This window comes from Pleurodeles waltl, chromosome 2_1 (assembly GCF_031143425.1).
Source record: "Pleurodeles waltl isolate 20211129_DDA chromosome 2_1, aPleWal1.hap1.20221129, whole genome shotgun sequence".
In the NCBI taxonomy this organism is placed as follows: domain Eukaryota; kingdom Metazoa; phylum Chordata; class Amphibia; order Caudata; family Salamandridae; genus Pleurodeles; species Pleurodeles waltl.
The window spans coordinates 315,446,205-315,471,838 of record NC_090438.1 but is presented as its reverse complement, the minus strand read 5'-3'; the positions used below and the strand labels follow the sequence as shown (position 1 = coordinate 315,471,838).

Genomic DNA, 25,634 nt, shown 5'->3' with positions numbered 1-25,634 from the left:
GGGTAAGAAGGGTAAATCCCTATTCACTATCCCTCCCTCTACAGATGATTCCCCTTCTGAGGAAGAGGAATTTCCTCCCTGTGCAGAACCTACACCAGAGGAGCTGCCTGCAGACACTGATGAGCTTTTGGGTGGAGGGGGGCCTGCCAGGGAAGAGCTGAGTGTGGCACAGCAAACCTGTCCCACATTAGAGGGTCTCAGACAGCAAGCTGTCAAACACAGCAGAATGTGGATGTCAGTGACAGTCATTGGGTGTACTGGGAAGACAACCTCTTGTACACAGAGTCAAAGGACCCAAAACCTGGAGCAGCCAGGAGATTGGTCATTCCCCTGCAGTACAGAGAGTTTCTTCTCACCTTAGCACATGACATTCCTTTGGCTGGGCATTTGTGCCAGACGAAAACTTGGCAAAGACTTGTCCCCTTGTTTCACTGGCCTCATATGTCAGAGGACACCAAAGATGTTTGCAAGTCTTGTGTGACCTCTCAAGCCAGTGGCAAGACTGGTGGCACTCCAAAGGCCCCTCTAATTCCACTTCTAGTGGTTTGGGTGGCCTTTGAAAGGGTAGGGGTTGACATAGTAGGCCCCCTTGGCCCTCCTACTGCTTCAGGCAATAGATTTATCTTGGTGGTAGTGGGCCATGCCACAAGATATCCAGAAGCAATGCCTTTAAGGACCACTACAGCTCCTGCAGTGGCAAAGGCCCTCCTGGGAATCTTTTCCAGGGTGGGTTTTCCTAAAGAGGTGGTGTCAGACAGAGGTAGCAACTTCATGTCTGCATACCTAAAAGCAATGTGGAAGGAGTGTGGTGTTACCTACAAGTTCTTGTGGAGGAGGGTTGGGAACAACCTTTAAAAGCTCCTAAATAGGACATAATAGACTATGTACTTGGCCTAAGATCCAGAATGGCTGAGTATATGAAAAAGGCCAGTAAAAACCGTCAGGCCAGCCAGGAGCTGCAAAAGCAATGGCATGACCAGAAGGCTGTCCTGATCCAGTACCAACCAGGACAGAAGGTGTGGGTATTAGAGCCTGTGGCCCCAAGAGCACTCCAGGACAAATGGCGTGGACCCCATCTAATTGTTGAGAAGAAGGGTGAGGTTACCTATTTGGTAGACCTGGGCACTGCCAGGAGTCCCCTTAGGGTGATTCATGTCAACCGCCTAAAACCCTACTATGACAGGGCTGATCTCACCCTACTCATGGCAACAGATGAGGGACAGGAAGAAGAGAGTGACCCTCTCCCTGATCTCTTCTCCACCACTGAAGCAGATGCCTTAGTGGAGGGAGTAGTTTTAGCAGATTGTCTGACTGCAGAACAGAAAGACAACTGCATCAATCTCCTAAGCCAATTTTCAGACCTCTTTTCACTTGTACCAGGTACAACATCCTGGTGTGAACACACAATTGACACTGGACACAGCCTGCCTGTCAAAAGTAACATTTATAGGCAGCCTGGCCATGTCAGGGACTGCATTAAACAAGAGGTACAGAAAATGTTGGATTTAGGGGTGATTGAACCTTCTGAAAGCCCCTGGGCTAGCCCAGTGCTGCTTGTACCAAAACCTCACACCAAAGATGGAAAGAGAGAGATGAGGTTTTGTGTAGATTAGAGGGCTCAATCAGGTAACCAAAACTGAGGCGCACCCTATACACAGGGCAGATGAGCTCATTGATACACTGGCTTCTGCCAAGTATCTTAGCACTTTTGATCTAACTGCAGGGTATTGGCAGATTAGATTGGCACAAGATGCTGAATCCAAGACTGCATTTTCTACCATAGGAGGGCACTACCAATTCACAGTAATGCCCTTTGGTTTGAAAAATGCACCTGCCAGTTTTCAGAGGTTGGTGAATACAGTCCTGTAAGGTTTGGAGGCTTTCAGTGCAGCATATCTAGATGATATTGCTGTCTTTAGCTCAACCTGGGATTATCACCTGGTCCACCTTTGGAAAGTTTTGGAGGCCCTGCAAAAGGCAGGCCTCACTATCAAGGCCTCAAGGTGCCAGATAGGGCAGGGGAAAGTGGTTTATCTGGGCCACCTGGTTGGTGGAGAACAGAGTGCACCACTACGGGGCAAAATCCAGACTATCATGGACTGGGTTCCCCCTACAACTCAGACCCAGGTGAGAGTCTTTTTAGGCCTCACAGGGTACTATCGGAGATTCATCAAGAATTTTGGCTCCATATTAGCCCCTCTTAATGATCTCACTAGCAAGAAAATGCCTAAGAAGGTGTTATGGACAGCTAGCTGTCAGAAAGCTTTTGAGGAGCTCAAACAGGCCATGTGCTCTGCACCTGTCCTAAAAAGCCCATGTTACTCCAAGAAATTAATTGTTCAAACTGATGTATCTGAATTAGGGGTAGGGGCAGTACTATCACAACTGAATTCTGAGGGCCAGGATCAACCAGTTGCTTTTATCAGCAGAAGGTTGACCCCTAGAGAAAAGCATTGGTCTGCCATAGAGAGGGAGGCCTTTGCTGTGGTCTGGGCACTGAAAAAGATGAGACCATACCTGTTTGGTACTCACTTTATTGTTCAGACAGACCACAAACCTCTACTTTGGCTAAAGCAAATGAAAGGTGAAAACCCTAAATTGTTGAGGTGGTCCAAATCTCTAAAGGGAATGGACTATACAGTGGAACATACACCTGGGAGTACCCACTCCAATGCAGATGGACTCTACAGATATTTCCACTTAGACAATGAAGACTCATCTAGACAAGGCTAGTCTTATTGTCCTTCGTTTGGAGGGGGGGGTTGTGTAGGAAAGTACCATCTTGCCTGGCACGTCACCCCCATTTTTCACTGTATGTATGTTGTTTTAACCATTGTGTCACTGGGATCCTGCTAGGCAGGACCCCAGTGCTCATTGTAGGTGCCCTGTATGTGTCCCCTGTGTGGTGCCTAACTGTATCACTGAGGCTCTTCTAACCAGAACCTCAGTGTTTATGCTCTCTCTGCTTTCTAAATTTGGCACTGCAGGCTAGTGACTAAATTTACCAATTCTCATTGGCACAATGTTACACCCACATAATTCCCTTGTATATGGTACTTAGATACCCAGGGTATTGGGGTTCCAGGAGATCCCTATGGGCTGCAGCATTTATTTTGCCACCCATAGGGAGCTCAGGCAATTCTTACACAGGCCTGCCAATGCAGCCTGAGTGAAATAACGTCCATGTTATTTCACAGCCATTTTTCACTGCACATAAGTAACTTATAAGTCACCTATATGTGTAACCCTCACTTGGTGAAGGTTGGGTGCCAAGTTACTTAGTGTGTGGGCACCCTGACACTAGCCAAGGTGCCCCCACATCGTTCATGGCAAATTCCCCAGACTTTGTGAGTGCGAGGACACCATTACACGTGTGCACTACACATCGGTCACTACCTATGTATACCTTCACAATGGTAACTCCGAACATGGCCAGGTAACATGTCTAAGATTATGGAATTTTCACCACAATACCATTCTGGTATTGGGGTGACAATTCCATGATCCCCCGGGTCTCTAGCACAGAACCCGGGTATTGCCAAACTGCCTTTCCGGGGATTCCACTGCAGCGGCTGCTGCTGCCAGCCCCTCAGGCAGGATTCTGCCCTCCTGGGGTCTGGGCAGCCCCGGCCCAGGAAGGCAGAACAAAGGATTTCCTCTGAGAGAGGGTGTTACACCCTCTCCCTTTGGAAATAGGTGTGAAGGGCTGGGGAGGAGTAGCCTCCCTCAGCCTCTGGAAATGCTTTGATGGGCACAGATGGTGCCCATCTCTGCATAAGCCAGTCTACACCGGTTCAGGGATCCCTCAGCCATGCTCTGGCACGAAACTGGACAAAGGAAAGGGGAGTGACCACTCCCCTGACCAGTACCTCCCAGGGGAGGTGCCCAGAGCTCCTCCAGTGTGTCCCAGACCTCTGCCATCTTGGAAGCAGAGGTCTTGGGGGCACACTGGACTGCTCTGAGTGGCCAGTGCCAGCAGGTGACGTCAGAGGCCCCCTCTGATAGGCTCTTGCCTTTCTTGGAAGCCAATCCTACTTTCTAGGTAGCCAAACCTCCTTTTCTGGCTATTTAGTTTCTCTCCTCTAGGGTATTCTTGAGATAACGAATGCAAGAGCTCCCCAGAGTTCCTCTGCACTTCCCTCTTTGACATCTGCCAAGGATCGACCGCTGACTGCTCCAGGACGAACTGCAACAAAGTAGCAAGACGACTACCAGCAACATTGTAGCGCCTCATCATGCCGGCTTTCTCGACTGCTTCCTGGTGGTGCATGCTCTGGGGGCTGTCTGCCTTCACCCTGCACTGGAAGCCAAGAAGAAATCTCCTGTGGGTCGACGGAATCTTCCCCCTCCTAACGCAGGCACCAAAAGACTGCATCACCAGTCCTCTTGGTCCCCTCTCATCCTGACGAGTGTGGTCCCTGGAACATAGGAACTCTATCCAAGTGACTCCCACAGTCCAGTGATCCTTCAGTCCAAGTTTGGTGGAGGTAAGTCCTTGCCTCCCCACGCTAGACTGCAAACCTGTGTACTGTGTGATTTGCAGCTGCTCCGGCTTCTGTGCACTTCTCCAAGGATTCCTTCACGCACAGCCTAGCCTGGGTACCCAGCACTCCGTCCTGCAGTTCTCAACCCTCTGAGTTGGACTTCGACGTCGTGGAACCCTCCTTTTTTATTCTGAGCCAGCTCCGGTTCACAAATCTTCTAAGTGCCTGCTCCAGTACTTCTGTGGGTGCCGCCTTCTTCTGTGGGGGCTCTCTGAGCTGCTAAGCACCCCCTCTGTCTCCTCCTCCAAGGGGCAACATCCTGGTCCTTCCTGGTCCGCAGCAGCACCCAAAAACCTCTACAGCGACCCTTGCAGCTAGCAAGGCTTGTTTGCAATATTTCTGTGTAGGAACACTTCTGTAACCTTCAACACACCATGTGACATCTTCCATCCAAAGCAGAAGTTCCTAGCTCTCTTCGTTGTTTCAGAATCCTAGGTTTCTTCCATCTGGAGGCAGCCTTCTTGCACCTTCATCCAGGGTGACCTGGGCTCCTGCCCCCCTGGACACTATCGCAACTCTTGGACTTGGTCCCCTTGCCTTGCAGGTCCTCAGGTCCAGGAATCCGTCTTCAGTGCTTTGCTGGTGTTCGTGGTTCTTGCAGAATCCCCCCATCACGACTATTGTGTTCTATTGGGGTAGTAGGTGTACTTTACTCCTACTTTTCAGGGTCTTGGGGTGGGGTATCTTGGACACCCTGACTGTTTTCTTACATTTCTAGCGACCCTCTACAAGCTCCCATAGGTCTGGGGTCCATTTGTGATTAGCATTCCACTTTTCAAGTATATGGTTTGTGTTGCCCCTTGACCTATGTTCACCTATTGCATCCTATTGTAGTTCTACACTGTTTGCATTACTTTTCTTACTATTACTTACCTGTTTTGTGTTTGTGTACACATAACTTGTGAATATTACTTACCTTCTAACTGAGGGTACTCACTGAGATACTTGTGGCATATTGTCATAAAAATAAAGTACCTTTATTTTTAGTAACTCTGAGTATTGTGTTTTCTTATGATATTGTGCTATATGATATAAGTGGTATAGTAGGAGCTTTGCATGTCTCCTAGTTCAGCCTAAGCTGCTTTGCCATAGCTACCTTCTATCAGCCTAAGCTGCTAGAAACACCTCTATTCTACTAATAAGGGATAACTGGACCTGGCACAGGGTGTAAGTACCACAAGATAACCACTATAAGCCAGGCCAGCCTCCTACAATGAGCATATATAACATTTATAGAAATCACAGTGATTTCTGCACACATAACCTGGGGAGTGGGATGTTTAGAGAAAACATCCATTTAAAGTTTTCAACAAGTAAATGAGACTGAAAATACATCTCTCTCAAGTAATCAGTCCATTTTGAATTCAAAGGAAATTATTACTTGTGGTATTCACTTTTGTTTGAAAGAAAATCGAGGTGGTTTGGAAGACCATAAGAAAAGGAAATGACCACTTGTGGTATTCACTTTTATTTGAAAGAAAATAGAGGTGGCTTGGAAGACCAGAATAAAAGGGCATAGCTTCTGGTTGATAGATGCCTGTGCCCCAAGGGTTTTTTCTGTCTTGGTAATGCAATCACCAATGTGAATTATCAATACGATTCGACCCAATGGGTTCTTTAAAAAAGTCTTGTCAGGACAGGGATGTACATGAGTGGCCCTGTTTTTAGGGAATAAAATAAAATTAGCTCTGGTATTCATTGTGATAGGCGTGGGTGAGAGACACCTATGTTTATGAGTTTTAACAAGCAAAAAATATATGTAAAAGTTTATTTCTTGGCATGTAGAAGCTGGAACTACTAAAAACAGCACATGGTTGTTGAATTGTCAGTATATAACTTAAGGTGTGTTGTAGGAAATGGGAAAAACAAATGCATGAATGCAAATTCAAATTGGGAAAACATTGTGCAACATCAAGCATCAATAGAGGCTACACCACTGTCCACAATCAATAAGCAGTCTAGGCCAAACCCTCATGTTGACACGAGCAAGGTGAAATATTCAATCAAGGATGTAGTGGAGTTAGAAACATAAAACAGTCATCTGTTAAAGGCCAACTCACAACTGATCAACCTGCAGGTATTTACGACATTTGCATATGAGTCACCAACACTCTCTTCGTACCTACAAACAGATCATGGACTGATTAGACACTGGGCACATAACTGAATTAGCCCAAAGCACAAGGGTGTGTTATTTACAATGAGTGCAATGAAGAAACCAAATTTGAAATGCTTGGGAATCAATCTCAGACCCACAATGCTGTCAGCACACACTTCAAATAAATAACATTCACATAGGAGCACATACACTTTCACAGGTCAAAGAATGCTCTGTCGTAAACCTTTGCCAAATGTATAATAAAGAGCGAGTAGTGTCTTAACCTAGGAATGTGGGGCTATGGGGTCACATGGATGTAGGAGATTAGCTCTCTATGTAGTGTGAAAAGCTAGAAACCTTGTGCAGAGAGTCAAGGAAACCACATATTGATTTACAGAGGTAAAAACTAGACCACCTAATGCTTTAAGTTTTATGGTATCTTGGTCGAGCAGTTAGGCTAATCTTGAAGAAGTGGAAAGTACTTGTTGTACACAGAGTATCAATAAAGCAACACACACACTTAAAATAATAATTATTCGAGACCAATTTACAAAAATACTTCCGGTTTTTATAAAATGCTTAAGACCAAGATCATCAAAATTGGGTAAGTATTTTTTAAGTCATGAATTGTTAAAGTTTAGAAAATGTCTCAGTTCTGTGTGTAATTACGCACCATAGGAATCAATGGAGAAATACTTTAAAAATGCATATAAAAAAAGGCAAGGTGTTTACCAATGTCTTATTTTGCTGGTAGGTCAAGGTCATCAGTGGCCCCTGTGGACCAGCTGAAGAAGGTCAGGTGGCTCCCAAACTTTTTGCTGGGAGCAGCTGCAGAAAGTCGTTGGAGCTGGTGCAAAGTCACTATGGGGGACCACTTGGAAAAGTATTGCACGGGTGTACTTCAAGGTGAGCCCGATGGGTACGCATGGAATTTCAGGGTTGCAGGGGGTGAGGGACCCTTAGAACACAGCTGTATCTTTGGTGCAGGGCACAGGGCAGCTGGGTGCAGAGCAAATATTGTGAGGCAGGAGCTGTGTGGAAAGGTGCCCTTGGAAGCAGGAAGTTGGTTGCTTGCAGGTCCGCAGGGGCACTCTGTTGGGAGGTCCTGATGTTTTCTGAAGTCCCTTGACTGGGGCTTCCTTCTGGTCCTTTTTCAGTTTGAGTAGACTGTCCTTCTGGGTGTCTGACGTGGAGTGACCAGTAGCAGGTGCTATTCTACGGTTCAGCCACTGGAGATCGTAGTACCACCAAACGTGGCATACTGGTAGGATCTGTCCTCATCTCATGGTCTGTTTGTGGTGTCCAGTTCCTTGGTTGGCAGCGGGTCAGTGAACTGGACTTCTCTGGTCTTTTGGTCTTTGTTGTAGAAGAGTGATGCCTTCACTTTTAAAGGGAGCTCTTTAGCAATCTTTAGAAGGTTGGAAGTCCTCTGGAGGTTGTAGAGTCCTTTTGATGTCCCAGCAACCCCTCAGCGCTGATTGTCAAATCCTGGGTGCAGCAGGCAGGGTTTGGTGCCTTCTTCTTGGTGCAGCAGGACTTCAGTTCTCAAGCCTTGGGTCTTATTTGTTGCTGGTCTTCTTTTGTCCTAGGAATCTGAATCTCTAGTCTAGGGGTGCCCACTAAATACTGCATTTAGTGGGTTTTTAGGGGAGAACCTCATAGTTAACAATGGACCATCTACCTTAGGGTGGATATACTAACTAAGTGACCACTTCCTGTGGGAAGAGGTCACTTGCCTACACCTGACTGGATATTTCCCTTACATGCAAGTTGGAGGAAAAGCTGGGCTGACCACTGTTCCTGTCCTTTATGCGTTTTCCCACCGAGCACCAGCCAAAAGTGGGGGTTGCAATGGAGGTGGCCACCTGCTGCTAGCAGCAGGATTGGGGGTCGAGTTTCAAAGGTGGTAAGCCCTTTGAAACTCTATAGCAGAGTAGTGAACATTCTTGAGGAGGTAGGTGTGAGACTGCCATCCAGGAAGGGCTTTGTTCTGGGACACAGCTCTCACCCCAGGGTTCCATAATTTTGCCTGGTGGTGGCCAGTCATTGAAATGGAAAAATAGAAGTGCAGGTACTCTGAACCTGAGTACCTGCTTATTTCTGAGAAGTGCAGGTACTCTCCAATTACAATATTACGTTTTTCCTGAGAAGTGCAGGTATTCTCCCTCTCAAAATAAAAAAGTGCTGGTACTCCGTACCGAACAGTACCGGCCCATTTAAAGCACTGGTGGTGGCAGGCTTGTTGTGACCAGCCAGCAACCATCCCAGTGTTAGTTAGGTTTGCAGGGGTCATCTCTAAGGTGGCCCCTGGGTACATTTTGCCATAAATCCAATACTGGCACCAATTTGGATTTATCATTCTGAATTGTTTAATACCAAACCACCTAGAGTTCAGAGTGGCCATCATGTAGCTGTGAAACTCATACTAACCAGTGTCCAACACATGCATTTAAAATGCCTGCTCTATTCACTTATTATGTCCAAGGTTTGGCATTAACACAGTAGGGGCATATTGCTCCAGTATCTATGCCCACACATACAGTATTCTGCACCCTGACGTACGGCTGAAAAGCCTGCCACAAGGGTGACTTACCTATACTACATGTAGTGTATAGTGGACAGGGCACACAGGCTCTGTGTCAGGTCGAGTTTGCATTTTAGGATTGCACCAGGGCACTCAGCTTGCAATGTCAGTGTTGGATGCATGGCCCTAGAGGGGGGCACAATCTGTGCAGCTAAAGGTGTTGCCAATTGTGCCAATGACTTCACAACAGTTTTGGGAAAGAGATCTGACTCAGGGAACCTGGTTAGCAGGTGCCCTGGGCACCAACAACTTTGAGTCCACAACAAATTCAAGGCAAAAAGTTTGGGCTAACCATGACAAAAAAGGCCTTTTATCTCAATGGTTTCACGTGTTTTCCATGGTAATCCGAAAACTTGCAAGTTATCAATTGTTAATCACAAGTAATAAAGTATTTGATTGATTTGTGTAGAAGAGCTTGTCTGTTGACAGGATTTTGAGAAAAAACATAAAGGCAGGTTGTGTGAGGCTGAGGTGCAGTCCGCAGTGTTTTCCTCCATGTTCCTACACTTAGTAAATACTGTCTTTGGAACTGCCAAGAAGAATCTGCATGGTCATTTCTGAGGCAAGAGAGCATATTTGTTCACCCTGTAACAGGTCCCAGAGAAAAGGATACCGTGAGTGTTTGTCATTTCTGGCATTGCTCTCTTTCTTTTAGTGTAAATAGGTCAGCTTTTCCAAAAGGGGTTATTTTGTATTCATGTGACTCCTGAGATTACAGAGCAGGAGGCAGGCCAGTAAGCCCTTGAAGTCACTTTGGTTCTGGTGATGTAGAGATGCAAGTCAAGCCCTTTTCACTGCAAGGCAAGGAGGGAAGCAGGCAGCAGGACAGGCACAGCAGAACAGGAGTCCAGCAGAGTCGAACAGGGTCCAGCAGAGTGACAGTAATTTCAGCAGCATATCAGTCAATCTGCCTGCCTTCTATGTTCTCCGGTCCAGAAGTGTACTGAAATGGTGGTATTTGAGGTCCAATACTTATGCTAGTTGTGCCTTTGAAGCGGGGAGACTTCAAGGAGAGACCTTTGAAGTGTACACAGTAGGGATGGGCAGAGCTCATGGAGTTCTACGCTGAAGAATTCTACAGAATTCTACAGAGTTGGCTCAAAAGTCAATGGAATTCTGTGGTTTCCTGCATGCCGCCTGCCCTACTACCCTGGCCTGGATGCACTTGATCTTGGAAGTGCTACGTAGGATCGGGCGGGCTGACCCTGCTTAGCGTTTCCAAGAATGAGCACATTCAGGCCAAGCAGGTATGCCGTAGCAGCCAGGCAGCCAACGGCCTGAAACCTGCTGCTCTCTTCATCTACACACTTCCCTTAACCATCTGCTCTCCTTCCCAAACTTGCTAAGGAGGGCCATGCACACCCTCTATCTCGCACCAGCCTTGCAATCGCTTCCTCTACACTTACACACAGTCTCAGACCTCCCTTTCTTTAGGCCCCAGCACTAACAGCAGCAAACAAGTTCACCACCAGCAGCCTGGTATTTTCACAAAGTGCCTAGCCTGGCTTGCCACTGAGCTCTAAGGCACTCTCTCAGGCCACACACATCTCTGTCTGGCAAGGGCTGCCACTCAGCAGCTGGTGCTCATCTGATCTTCAACTCTCCCTGCTGACCTCAGCACCGCACCTCATAACACCACTTCCTTCCCCAGGGACTCTGGAAGACAGGTTCTTTTCAAGTGGAGCTGTGACTGCACGTTTCCTTTTTTCCGAGGACAGACCCACCTCATATGCAAATACTGTCCATGCCCAGTGCCGTCCCCTGTGTGCACATAGAAGAGAAAGTGAAATGAGGGTATTACATGGGTCCAGGGTCCCTATTGTCAGCGGCCTGGCCCTCTGTCTCCCTCTGCCCCCTGCTCCCGGGCTGATGATGACAGTGAAAGGAGGGAGGCCTGGATTTGGAGCTGGCACCAGTGTGACCATCAGAAGCAGCTTGCACCATCTCTACGCCGACTAGAAGAATCAAGTACAGCCCAGTTGTGGGCCACACAGTGCAAGTGCGGACTGTGTGCGCTTGTGCTGCGTGGCCCATAACTGGGCTGAAGTGCATGCCGGTGAGCTCTGCTCCACCACCAGGGCTAGCAGAGTTTTTGGATGAACACCATACTCCAAGCAGAGTGGGGAGTGCCAAAAACGCTGTTAGCTCTGCTAGCGGAAAGGTGCTCACTGCCCACCCTTAGCACACAGTCCCTGTCCTTCTTGCCCTGGCTCCAGACTCACTGCAGGCAGTTATTCAGCTCTTTGTGTGGGACACACACAGACCATGCAATGCAAATACCAGCTCCTCCCTCTCATCCTTCTCAGGATGGCACATCATTATGGAAATGATCTATAAGGATGTGGATGGCCCATCAGGCACACCTACACTCCCTTTGTCTGTGGCTGTCTAGAGGGAATGTACAAAGACCAGCTGTCACCTACCCAGATGTGTATTCAGAAACAGACAGAAGGCACTTGAAGATTTAAGGAGAGAAAATGCCTACTTTGTAAAAGTGGCATTTTCAGAGTTGCAATTTAAGGTCCAACCTCACCATTAGTTGAGATTTTAAATTGTGATTCCAGAGACACCAAACTTGAGGGTCCAATCTCCCAATAAGGTAATACAGTAATCTCAGTGTTAACCGATGGGAGAAATAGGACTTGCAGTAGTGAAAAGGTAAACTAATCATTTTTTAATACCACAACGTGTAAAACTAAAAAGTATATGTCCTATATTTTTAACTATACTGTACTCTGCCCTCAGGGCTGTCCAGGGCATTTCTTAGGAGTGACTAACATGCACTAAAAAGGAAGGTTTAGGCCTGGCAAGAAGATTATCTTGCTACATTGATATGGCAGCTTAACTTAAAACTTCATACACAGGCTCTCAGTGGAAGGCCTGAGACATGTTTGAAAGGCTACTAAAGTGAGTGGTGCAATTACTTTAGCCAACTAGTAGCATTTCATGTCCAGGTCCTAGGCACATGTAGTTCACATTACTAGCGACTTATAAGTAAATTAAATATGGTAGTTGTGGATAAGCCAAATGTTACAAAGTTTTAGGGAAAGAGCACCTGCACTTTATTTAACACTGGTCAGAAGTAGTAAAGTGGCCAGCAAAAATGAAGTCAGCAAAACAGGAGGTGAGAGGGTAAAAAGTCAGGGGAAGCCACCCCAAGAATGCTAGGTCTAAGATCTGTGATCTATTGTGAGAGTCTGATGTGGTATTTTGTCATTTTACAGCTGTTGCAATGGGTATAGTGCAAAAGTATGGATTAAAAAATATTTTCTGCAGCTCGCTTTTCAGCCATTTAACTGCTGTTTTAAAACTTAGATTATCTTTGCTTCTTTTCTTAATAAAGACTTTTCTATGATTAACCCTCTTGGGTTTCCTTTGCTATAAGAATGCGTGCATTTGAATTTATCATGTGTTTTTCTGGTGGGCATGATTAGCACTAGTGCGGAAGCAACTTTGCATGTGATAATCATTGGCCCTAATAAAAATTTCTGTTTAAAGAGGGGTTATAATCTCGATTTGGGTGATATTTGTTGCATCTGGTAACCACTAAGTACATTAAATATCTTACCCTTTGCTAAATTTCAACAGATCAAATCTGCCAAAATGTAACAGGTAAAAAGTTGTGTTATTTTGCATGGAATTTGTAGAGCGCAGATACACCAGGTAGCTTTCTTGGTGCTAGGATCATAAATAGGTGGCACTCTGTCAGCGAATTTACCCATATGCTTGTTTAAACAGCCAGGTTTTTAAGAGTTTCTTGAATCTCACATAGCTGATTGTGGATCTGATATAAGGGAGAAGAAAGTTCCATGTGCGGGGCTCAGCCACTGTGAAACTAGCACCACCCAACTTCTTTGTTTTAAATCTTTGAAAAGTTAGGAGGTTCAGGTAGGCTGAATTTAGATGACGATTAGGGGTGTAGCTCTGAATTTTAGAGGATATGAAGGTCGGGCTTTCGTCATAAAGGGTTTTAAAAATAATACAGCCTGTTTTGAAGACGGTCCACTGGGATACTGGGAGCCAAAGTAGCTTTTCCATCAATGGCTTGATATGACAGTTTCTGAGTTGTTTGAAGACCAGTCTCAATGCCTTGTTTTGTGCTATTTCTAACCTACAATTGAGGCCTAATAAGAGATCCAGATAGAGGATATTTGCACAATCTATCCAGGAAATAACTAAGGCAACGATGATTTGGATTATGGCTTCAAAAGCAAAAAATCTCCTGATTTTCCTGATTCCTCACAGTTGGCGGAAACATGAGGAAATCACTGCTCCTATGTGCGGTTTCATGATAAGATCCTCACTGATGATGATCCCATGACATTTGACAACTTTCTTAGGCATGGTGGAGATCCTATTTCAGGGGGGCAGAAGGAGGGATTCCAAAGGTTGAGATTGTTTTTTGTGATAATGATTTCTGTTTTATCAGAGTTCAGCTTCAACTGCTGGCTGTTCATTCAATCATGAATGCATAACATTTTATTGTGGAAAAACTCCATGGATTCTGAAATATAATCTATGGTATAAAGCAGCTGCATATCATCATCATAGTTATGAATGTTCACCTGCCGCTTCTGTAGGGAATGTATTAGTGGATGGATGTGAAGATTAAAAAGATGGAGGGTTTGGGAGGATCCCTGTGATTCTCCACAGTTTAGGTGAACCTTAGATAAACTAAATGGGGAGAGACAGATTGATTGAGAGCAGTCTTTATGGTAGGATTTAATCCAATCCAGGGCAATGCCATGCAGGCCAGCGGCCTCAACACTGTCGAAGAGAATAGCATGGTGGACTCTGTCAAAGGCTTCTGATAGATCTAAGAGGACCAGTGTCTGAGTATCGCCTCTGTCTGATTCTTCTCTCAAGTTGTCTACTACAGAGAGGATGACTGTTTCTGTTGAGTGAGCAGGCCAAAAGTCGGCTTGGTGAGGGTAGAGGAAATTAGGGCCCGTATTTATACTTTTTGACGCTAAACTGCGCTAACGCAGTTTAGCGTCAAAAAATGTTGCGCCGGCTAACGCCATTCTGAAGCACCATGCCGGCGCCGTATTTATTGAATGGCGTTAGCCGGCGCAAGCAGACCGGCGCTGCCTGGTGTGCGTGGAAAAAAACCACGTACACCAGGCAGCGCCGGCGTAGGGAAAAATGGCGCTAGGGCGTCTTAAAAATGGTGCAAGTCAGGTTGACGCAAAAAATCGCCTCCACCCGATTTGCGCCATTTTTAACGACGCCCAGACGCCATTTACATGACTCCTGTCTTAGTAAAGACAGGAGTCATGCCCCCTTGCCCAATGGCCATGCCCAGGGGACTTATGTCCCCTGGGCATGGTCATTGGGCATTGGGGCATGTAGGGGGGCACAAATCAGGCCCCCCTATGCCCAAAAAAAAAAAAAAAAAAAAAAAATATTTATACTTACCTGAACTTACCTGAATGTCCCTGGGGTGGGTCCCTCCATCCTTGGGTGTCCTCCTGGGGTGGGCAAGGGTGGCAGGGGGGGTCCCTGGGGGCATGGGAGGGCAGCTGTGGTTTTGAGCCCACAGGTCCCTTAACGCCTGCCCTTACCCAGGCGTTAAAAAGTGGCGCAAATGCGGGGTTTTCTGCCCCGCCTACTCGCGGGCGTGATTTTTGCCCGGGAGTATAAATACCACGCACATGCCTGGGAGTCATTTTTTTAGATGGGAACGCCTACCTTGCATCTCAATAACACCCCCTGCCACCCTTGCCCACCCCAGGAGGACACCCAAGGATGGAGGGACCCACCCCAGGGACATTAAGGTAAGTTCAGGTAAGTATTGTTTTTTATTTTTTTTTGTGGCATAAGGGGGCCTGATTTGTGCCCCCCTAAATGCCACTATGCCCAATGACCATGCCCAGGGGACAGAAGTCCCCTGGGCATGGCCATTGGGCAAGGGGGCATGACTCCTGTCTTTGCTAAGACAGGAGTCATGTTAATGGGGGATGGGCGTCGTAAAAAAATGGCGCAAATCGGGTTAAGGCGATTTTTTTGACTCAACCTGACTTGCCCCATTTTGAGACGCCCATACGCCATTTTCCCCTACGCCGGCGCTGCCTGGTGTACGTGTTTTTTTTTCACGCACACCAGGCAGCGCCAGTCGGCTAACGCCGGCTAACGCCATTCTATAAATACGGCGCCCGCATGGCACTTCAGAATGGCGTTAGACGGCGCTAATTTTTTTGACGCTAAACTGCGTTAGCGCAGTTTAGCGTCAAAAAGTATAAATACGGCCCTCAATTTACTGAGTTGTGGCTAGAGAAATGAGTCTAGTTAGTGACTTCCGGAGAAAAGGTGTCCAAGGTCACTCGTGGAATAGGGTAATTTTAGGTCATAATGGCTGGCCCCTGGCCCCGGGGGCAGGAGGGTTGTGCGGAGATGGGCTTGCCTTTGGCGCGCCTGTGTACAGTATTTACCCTTCCATGCAGATGTTGGTACATTAAGTACCAAAATCTGCATGCTATTCCCCAAAAACTTGTAATAGGTGCTATTTATCACAGAAGATAAATAACATGCCCCAGGGTTTCTTTATATATCTAGTGCAATAGAAAGTTCCTGGATTCTGACAAACTCGGCATCAGAGCCGTTTTAGGTTGTCCAAATATTTTTTGTTTTCTTGGTTTTTCCAATGTAGAATTTCTTCAGGGGTATATAAAGCCATAGACAACAGTTTTGGTATTACAGTTAGTGAACATTGGGTGTGGGATCTTGACGTTGTGATATAGAACTTCAGTACCCATAATGGTTTGATCACAGTAGGAACAGGTTACTGATCTTTGGTACCTACATGGAAATTACTGGTTCCCCATTTTCGCAATGTCCACATGCTCTTCTTTGTTGGTCTGTAAGTGAAATCTTACTAGCTATTCCTATAATTACTAATTTTTTCCTACTTGTAAATAATAGTGGTGTCTCCATTGATCTCAAATGGACAATGACATATTTTCAATATGTGCCTTGTCAGTTCTGATCTTGTTAAAATTGTTAGTGTGTTGCGTGAAATTGGCAACACAAGCCAAATAATTTGTCATGGAGTTTTCATTCCTTTTCAGTAGTGATTCTCTTGGTGCAAAACATTGTTTCTGGTATGCTTAAGCAGGATGACCTCTTTTTTCCAGCTGCTGAATTGGAATGTTTGAGTGGGGGAAGTAGTCAACTTTGGTTGTACATGTCCTTCTGATGCAGTCTCCATAAAACATTGTCATTTATCTTCTTGTATGAAGTAGGCTACTTTTGGCTGTTGTTTGGTGTGTAAACTGTAAAGGGGTGAATGGAATGCCTTGTTCCTCCTGTAACACAGTGTTCTCAATATTAAGTTACATTATATTTTCAAGAAGTATACATTTTCGGTCTAGAGAGTTGTAGATTATCAGTATCCTAAGTCCTCCAAATGTTTCTTTAGAGTCAGTTCAAATGCAAAAGGTTTTTAGCTTTGTAGCTTCATCAAGTAGCAATATGTGATATGTAGGGTTATGGCTTTAGATCCACTGATCCTCACAATGGCCTATGTATAGAAGAGCCAATTCAGGTGCAGGGGAACAGCTCTGTTTCCTCCCATGTTTATTCTTTTGCTTTCTGAGGAAGTGATCTGCACACTTTCTAAAAGCCTGTTTTTATTTATTAATGTTTTTGCAATGTAATGCCTTTTAAGGCGGGAAAGAACACAACAAATGTTAAAGCAACTCAGGTGGCAATCCTATGACCTTCAAAAGTGTGAGTTCTGTTCTTGGATGAGATCTCATAGTCCAGTCAAACTGGGGTAAGATGTGGGCAACATTGCAACAGAAGCTTTGTAAGTAGATCTCTACTCAGGAATAGGTACTGTTTGACATATCCAAAATCTGACAAAATTGGGTAACGGGAAAGCCCTGAAAATCACATTTCTAAAATTAACAGCATGTAAGTATATAATAAAACTGTTGTTGACACTTCTGGAACCAGAGTTCATGTTCCATGTCGAAGAGGTTTACTGATAGGAAAGATATTGAAGTTAGGAATCGAGAGGCAAGTATATCATCTATTGCAAAGAGAAGTGGCCCACAATATTTGACTTGCCACCAGCTCCGGACGTGTTATTTAATATCACATGTTATTCATGCATGATATACTGTACAATCATGAGATGTGCTTGAAAAAATAATGTGATGCCCGGTTCTGCTGCTGTGGAGAGTGCCAAGTCAGTGGTGAGATAACTGTGTTACTAACAAATATGAAGACAGAAGCAGTGATGCAGATGATTTATTTGTTTGAGGGTATAATGTTCTCGCATTTTGGGGTATCATGTTCTTTTTTTTAGTTATCCAATACAATAGTTTCTTCATAAGTCGTTGTTCATGTTTTCTTAAAGAACTTGTTACATTTCGTATAGCTATTCTGAAATATACTGCATATAAAGTCATTTTTTAAATCTTTTTTTATAGACTTATTCAATTTTTCTTCCATTGAAACATCCATTTTCTAGGACAAAACAAAAACAATACATTATGCCATGGCCGCCATTCTGAAATGTGATTTTTAGGGCTTTCCTGTAACACTATTTTGTCGGATTTTGAATATGTCAAACAGTATCTACTCCTGAGTCGAAAAGCAATTAAAACACTTCTGTTGCAATTTTACCTCGGTTTGATGGTTATTTTGATTAGTTTGACTAGATTATCAACATTAAGTAACAACGTAACACATGTTTTCCCAGACACAGCACAGCATGGCACTTCAAACTGAAAGGTGGCAGATATTTGCAAGGAGAGAGAAAGATTTAGGCGGTCATTCCAACTGCGGCGGGCGGCAGTCGCCGCCCGCCATGCGGTTGCCGCCGAATGACCGCTCCGCGGTCAAAAGACTGCGGCGGCCATTCCGGCTTTCCCGCTGGGCCGGGGGGCGACCGCCAGAAGGCCGGCCCAGTGGGAAAGCCCCTTCAACAATGAAGCCGGCTCCGAATGGAGCCGGCGGAGTTGAAGGGGTGTGACGGGTGCAGTGGCACCCGTCGCGATTTTCAGTGTCTGCAAAGCAGACACTGAAAATCTTTATGGGGCCCTGTTAGGGGGCCCCTGCACTGCCCATGCCAGTGGCATGGGCAGTGCAGGGGCCCCCAGGAGCCCCACGACACCCGTTCCCGCCATCCTGTTCCTGGCGGTAAATACCGCCAGGAACAGGATGGCGGGAAGGGGGTCGCAATCCCCATGGCGGCCTGGGCCAGGGGTAAACCGGCGGGAAACCGCCGGTTGCCCTTTTCTGACCGAAGCTTTACCGCCGCGGTCAGAATGGCCCAGGAAGCACCGCCAGCCTGTTGGCGGTGCTTCCGCGGTCCCCGGCCCTGGTGGTCATGGACCGCCAGGGTCGGAATGACCCCCTTAATGTTTCTGCTAATAAGGTTGATAATAAAAAGTAACAGATATTGCATTTTTATTATGGACTATTTAATGTCCAGAGATGAGGTGTTGCATTGATGTTTCCCTTCAAACCAAATTGGATGATTATATTGATTCATATTTTCACAATATGGTGTAACAATGTTTTTGTCCACCTAACATTGTCATTGCATTGTTCCATTCCTGGTTACTTGAAAAGACAAACATCATACTTCACCTGCCTCTATGCCCTTAGCCATAGAAAACGTGGCAAGCACTTTAACACACATGACAAAACCAATGTATTAGTCCTTTGAGTGTTTCTTTGAGGCAGGGACAATATGACAGTGATCTTCCCTCAAAGCAAATGCTAAATTTCTGTTCCTTGTAATATTGGCAAAACCTATGAAGACCCACCAGAATCACATTAACCTTAAAAGTTCATGTGTGCTCTTAATATGAACAAAATTGCTTACCATATATCCATGTAATTGCTACAAGCTCAAGAAGTGCTGCAATTAGGAGAGTCCATCCGCCACAGTAGTAATCAATTAAACTGACCCAGTAAATGCCTGCCTTTAAAAAAACATAAATACTATAGTTAAGTAAAGCTTCAATAAAATACAAAGGCTTATTGTTTCAAAGAATGAAAGGATTGTTTTCCAAGAATGTTAATAATTTTAATGAAGGTAAGTTGCCAATTAACACCATTAAAAGTTTATGTGAGCAAATGTGCCATACTTCTATCAAATGTCATAGCAGCAAAAGACACACATGAACATATCCATCCTAGCTTAAGCACCTCCCCTGACAACAATCCTTTCTCAGGTACCATTGTTCGGATAATGTCCTGCTCACTATTTGATGGCGCCTACACCCCAGATTTTCTTTACATTTCTCTTTCATGATTTTATGATTGTGCACACAATGTACATAAAAAATGAAAGACAATAATCAATGGGTCAAAGTCTATAATTCATCCATGACAGTGATCTTCAAACTTTTTAGTATTAAGCCCCCCTCAAGTTAAACTAATTTTGGTCAAGCCCCCTAATTTTCTAAGTAAGCTACAGCTTTCATGTTTTTTAAAGGCTAAGAAAATGTGGAGAAAGGAAATGTACTTCAAGAAATCTTAACAACAATGACATTCAGCTGTCCTTTGTGTACATTAAATTTTAATGTCATAATGAAGAATAATAAGAGTATCTTCCAATTATTTGTTTTTGTTTTTTGGTTTCAGGGAAGACAACACTTCTTTTTCTAATGCTTTACGTCTTGTTTGCTGTTTAGGATGGAGTGTGTGTGGAATGTAGTATGTGGTGTGTGGTGTATGTGTGTGTGGAGAAGCTTTCTTTCTGTTGCTTCTGTGCTCCAAAAATGAACCTGTTGCTGCCAGTGCAGTACATGTTATCGTATAGTGAATATCACCCTGATACTGTATGAGAGAAGCCTGCACAGCTCTTGTCTATGTGGGGCTAAAGCTTGCTGTGCTGCTGCCAATGTCCCCCCTTTGTGTGTGAGCATATGAACATAGGACTCCTATCTACAGGCCTGCAATGTTTCCCCCCAGGTCCAGTCAAGGTTAGCTGCTCCAGTCCAAGGTATTTATTTGCATCCTGGGGCTTGTAGGCTTATTCAGCCCTTTATAAGACCCATACTATGAGTCCCAGAAAAGAAGGAAAAATGTGGACTGTCACTGCTACCCATGCACGGACCAGGGAACCTTACCAGCTATGTATTTCATCTATGTCTCTTGTCACTGCCTCCTTCCTCATCAATGCCCCTCAATCCTGCTCCAACTCCTGTCCTTCTTTGCTGCTCTTATCTCCCGCTGTCCCTTTTTCCTGCTGTCCCCAATCCTATCACACTGCCCCCCTTCCCAGCCACAGCCCCATCTTTCATCAATATACTCCAGCTGGTGCCTCTGAAAGACGGGTGCTTGGTGCAACCAGTCTTACAAGATTTTTCTCCAGTAATGCTGTCAATTCAGAGCACTGGAGAGGAACACATCTTTCTGTAGTGCCCTCTTATTCTGTTTGTGCCTTTGTTTCACACAACAGAAGCACTGAATATTTCTGTTTTTTACCAGTTAGCCTGTCCACCTCACCACAACTTCAGCCATCGTTATCTGCTTTAAGATCAAGGGATCTAACTCTTACAATAAGCTCAACAGCAGTGGCAAAGAAGATCAAAACCAACTTAACCCACACAACAATGGGGATGTATGTATCACCCTGAATGTGCTGGTAGTGAACCCACTTGCCAGCCCCCAGATGTTCTTTACTGTGAACCGAAGGTTCATCAATAATATTTTCCCTTGATATGCACTCAGTGTTCCTTGTTTATTTCCATTCACCTACAGGATTCCATTCCATTGATTATTCCTTTTTTATTATTTTCAATCTTTTACACAATTCCATTCCATTCAACTGTACATGTTCTTGGCGTAACATAATGAGCAGCAAACCTAACTCTCCATCTTCTGGTAACTTCTTATACCCACTTCATTTCGGGTCAGGGGCCCTTCCTGAGGGGTTTCTTTAACAAAACAAAATATAGTTGTATGTATCCTGGGCACCTCGGGGACCACAATTAAAAAATGTAAAACTCAAAGTCAAATGACTCCTCCATTCTTTGTGCCTGTGTCTAAATCTACCATGCACCCTCTAATGAAATGACGTTGTGAGTAATAACTCATAATTAACAAACAAACATGGCCAATCCTACTTTATTAATGTAGGGGTTTGTAATACACACTGAGCAATGTGTCTTCTTTGTGCCATAATACCTCCTTGAAAAAACACATAAATGAAACCAGTGAGAAAACTCTGTGAAAACAAACCATAATATTAAATGTGCCTGAATCCCGATGTTCAAATGTTGCACTACTGTATTGCAAACCTCCCAGTTCAATGATAAATACAGTGCTCCATGTGTAAAAGTATTCATGCTTGCATCCTGAATAGTCTTCGCCATAGTAACACCAATGTTCTGCCTGCATTTACATTGGGCAGGTGGTCCATTATATTGGTGGTAAGGATACTATGACCCTCATTATGACATTGGCGGTAAATCCCATTTACCGCCATGCCGACTGCCGCCAACATAACGCCACCACGGAGGATAACCGCCAACCATATTATGACACACACATACCAATCTGTCACTATATAGCCACACACACAAGTCCGCCAGCCCAAAGGGCAGTGATAAACTGGTAGTAGCAAAACCCACACCATTACCCCAACAGAACTACGCTCTCAATATTATGACCCACGAATCACTGTGGCGGACATTCAACAGCAGTAAACCATTGGTGGTACATACTGCCGAGCTCAAAATACACACACCCAAACAAAACAACACCATATTGGACACACACACCTGACACTCATACACACACCACACCCTCACCACTATAAAACACACAGCGACATTACCTACAACCCTTTATGACTAAAAACAATTGCCAGCAGAGAGAGACAGCAAGAGCACCCACACAACCAGAGTCACATACCACCATCACCCATACACCACCCACTCACCTTACATCACACACACGGCACCACAACAACACCCCAGATTCTCTGAGGAGGAGCTAAGGTCCATGGTGGAGGAAATCCTCTGGGTAGAGCCACAGCTATTTGGATCACAGGTGCAGCAGATATCCATTGCTAAAAAGATGGAGCTATGGCAGAGAATCGTGGACAGGGTCAATGACATGGGCCAGCACCCCAGTTTAAGGAATGACATCAGAAAGAGGTGGAATGACCTACGGGGGAAGGTGCGGTCCATTGCAGAAAGACACCAAACAGCTGTACAGAGGACTGGCGGTGGACCCTCCCCTCTTCCCCCACAACTAACAACATGGGAGGACCAAGTCTTGGCAATACTGCATCCTGAGGGCCTGTCATGAGTAGCAGGAGGATTGGACTCTGGTAAGTCAACTCTTTACTACTTTCACCCCCCTACCTGAATGCTATCACATACCCCCACTCTTACCCTCACTCCCATCACTCCACCAGCTCCCACATACCCAAACTTCACGACCCACTCATCCCAATACCAAGCCCTGCATGCAACACCAATGCATGGACACCCATCACAGACCTGAATTGACACCAATCACCACAGCATGCATACTGGGGAGAATCACCTAGCCCACCAAATAACAACTCACTCAAGGCAAAGCTGCCAGGGCAATAACAACCATAGAGGACAACACAAAAGTGCATATGATGTCACACACAGAAACAATAACACTACATTTACATCCCCACAGGTAACTCTGCCAATGTCACTGGCGAAGAGGTGCCAGCAACATCCAGCCCCCCTCAGAAGAGGCCCACAGCTATGACAGCAGCTCAGCTCGCCTGGATGTGGATGACCAACCTGGCCCATCAGGAACCTCTGGACAGTCGGTTACTGAGGCACAGTCACACACCACCACAGAGCCTCCCACCTCAGGAACCACCACCACAGCTCCCACCGAGTGGGCCCATACCTCCGTCCCCAGGACAAGTCAATCAGCAGTGTGTCCACCACTACAGGGACCCCAAGCCACCCCACAAACACAGGACGATCAGGAACCTGGGGTCAGTGGCAGTGGACACACAGTTCAGGGGACAGAGGCACAGGACAACAGGGAAGCTGGAAGAACTGCTGTGCAACCCTCTAGGAGGCACTTACCGCGATCCTGGGAGCATACCAACATTACCAGGTTATGCTGGGCCAGATACTGGACAAGTTGCAGGAGAACATGCGGCTGCAGGAGGGACATTGCCTGAGGATCAGGGAGGACTTGAAGGACATCAACAGCACCCTGGTCTCCATTGCAGGGGTGCTGGCAGACATGGCCAACACTTTGAAGGAGGCAGTGGCACACCACCGGGCCCCTGACACTAACCAAACCACCGAACACCCTCTGCTGCCGCTAGTGGACAGGAAGCCCCTCCACAGGACCAGCAGGCCACCAGCACCACTGCATAAGGAGAACCACCCCGCAAACATTCCTTGTGATTCAGGCAGTAGCTAGAGACTACTGCCAAGACCCCCACCAGGAAATAAGACTCTCCTGAATGTCACCTTTGTGTCCCACTTTGTCTCCCTGTCCACCTTGAACTGCCATTGCTCCACTTCCTATGCCCCCTTGGACAATGCGCCTGTGATACAAATAGCCTGGACTCTATGCAGAAAAGGCACCTGGCGACGCAAGGCAAGGTTGTGCAGCATGCAGCATGCCACAATGATCTGGCAGACCTTCTCGGGTGAGTAGCACAGGGATCCACCAGCTAGATGGAGGCAATGAATCCTGGCCTTTAGGAGGCCAAAGGTCCTCTCTATAATTCTTCTTGTTCGCCGATGTGCCTAATTGTAACGTTCCTCTGCCCTTGTCCTAGGACTCCTCACAGGGGTCAGTAGCCATGAGAGGTTGGGGTAACCAGAGTCACCTGCAAATATCGAGTGACAACTGTTAGCCACACACTAACCCTTATGGCCCACACCATACACCAACATATACAGGGTGGGAACCAGGGCTTACCTATTAGCCACACACTGTGCCTTTGGAGTTGAGCCATCACATTTAAGATGCTGCTATTCCTCAGGATAAAGGCATCATGTACAGACCCAGGATACTTTGCATTGACGTGCGAGATGTACTGGTCCGCCAGGCACACCATCTGCCCATTCATTAAGTGAAAGCTCTTTTGATTTCTGAACACCTGTTCATTTCAGCAGGGTGGGGACAAATGCAATATGTTTTACATCAATAGCCTCAAGTATGTTGGGGATATGTCCCATAGCATAGAAATCAGCTTTCACTGCGGCCAAATCCTCCACCTGGGAGAAAATGATGTAGCTGCACATGTGTTTTATCAGGGCAGACAACACTCTGGTCAGCACTATTGAGGACAGAGACTATGACATTCCCGCTCCCAAGCCCACTGTCACTTGGAAAGAACCAGTTGCCAGGAAATGGAGCACTGATAGCATTTGCACATCAGGGGGGATCCTGGTGGGGTGACGAATAGCAGAGATTAGGTCAGGCTCCAATTAGGCACACAGCTCAGTGATTGTGGCTCTCTCAAGTCTATAGGTGAGGATAGTGTGCCAGTACCCCATAGTTGCTAAGTCCACCAGGGGTCTGTATACGGGGTGATGTCTCAATCTCCTAGTCATCTGCAGCAGTTGCAATCTATGGGGCTAAGGATTGAGCAGTTGATAATTATCTGTACATTATAACCACTACAGAGCAATTTATTTTGTGATTGGTACATTAATGTGGTGGGATATGTCCATAATGTGTATTTGTGTACGGTGATGCAGTTAGGATCCCTGGCCTCCCCCCCCCCGAAATGGTGTCCGCCTGTCCTGTATGGAGGGACAGCAGGAAATGAGGTCATTCCGCTGACGTTGTGCACTGTTGCAGGAGGCGGTCGAGAACCGCCGTGCAACTCCTCATTGGCTAATATTGGGCCCTATGGGTTACATTGGCCAATGGTGATGTACGCCAGCGGTGACGGTACACACCACCGCAGACGTGATCGCCATTTTCCATCTGTTCACTCACTTGCTTTCTGACCTTCAACAGGAGAGGACCTACACTGCATGTGCTGCTGTGACCTGTGTCTGGAACCGACCATGGCTCATGTCACTGGGGAAAGGGCCCCTGCCTTCACCTTGGCGGAGATGGAGAGAGTAGTGGATGGGGTCCTACCCCAGTACCAACTGCTGTATGGGCCTCCAGACCAACAGGTGAGCACACCGTGTGTACGATGCATGGGGCGTGAATGCATGGAGTGCTGTGTGTGCAGGCCTCATGTATGGGGTTGGTGGATGAGCCCTGTGAAGCATGCTGCATGTATGCTGGGCCATGTCTGTGATAATGGTGATGGGAGGGGGTATGGTGGGTCATGAGTGTAACAGGCAGGACGGTGTGACTAATACCTTTCCCTGTGTATATTTCCTCTGCAGGTCAGCACCCATCAAAAGAAGGGTATATGGCCTGCCATCGCCAAGGACGTGCGGACCCTGGGGGTCTACAG

General features: G+C 46.1%; 1 protein-coding gene across 1 annotated transcript in view; it reads right to left on the bottom strand.

Moving 5' to 3' along the window:
• Positions 1-25,634, bottom strand: part of LOC138259657 (sodium- and chloride-dependent neutral and basic amino acid transporter B(0+)-like) — a 558,437-nt gene that overhangs the window by 94,013 nt on the left and 438,790 nt on the right. The window contains 1 exon segment of the mRNA XM_069207527.1: positions 19,065-19,164. Coding sequence (XP_069063628.1) covers positions 19,065-19,164 — 100 coding nt within the window.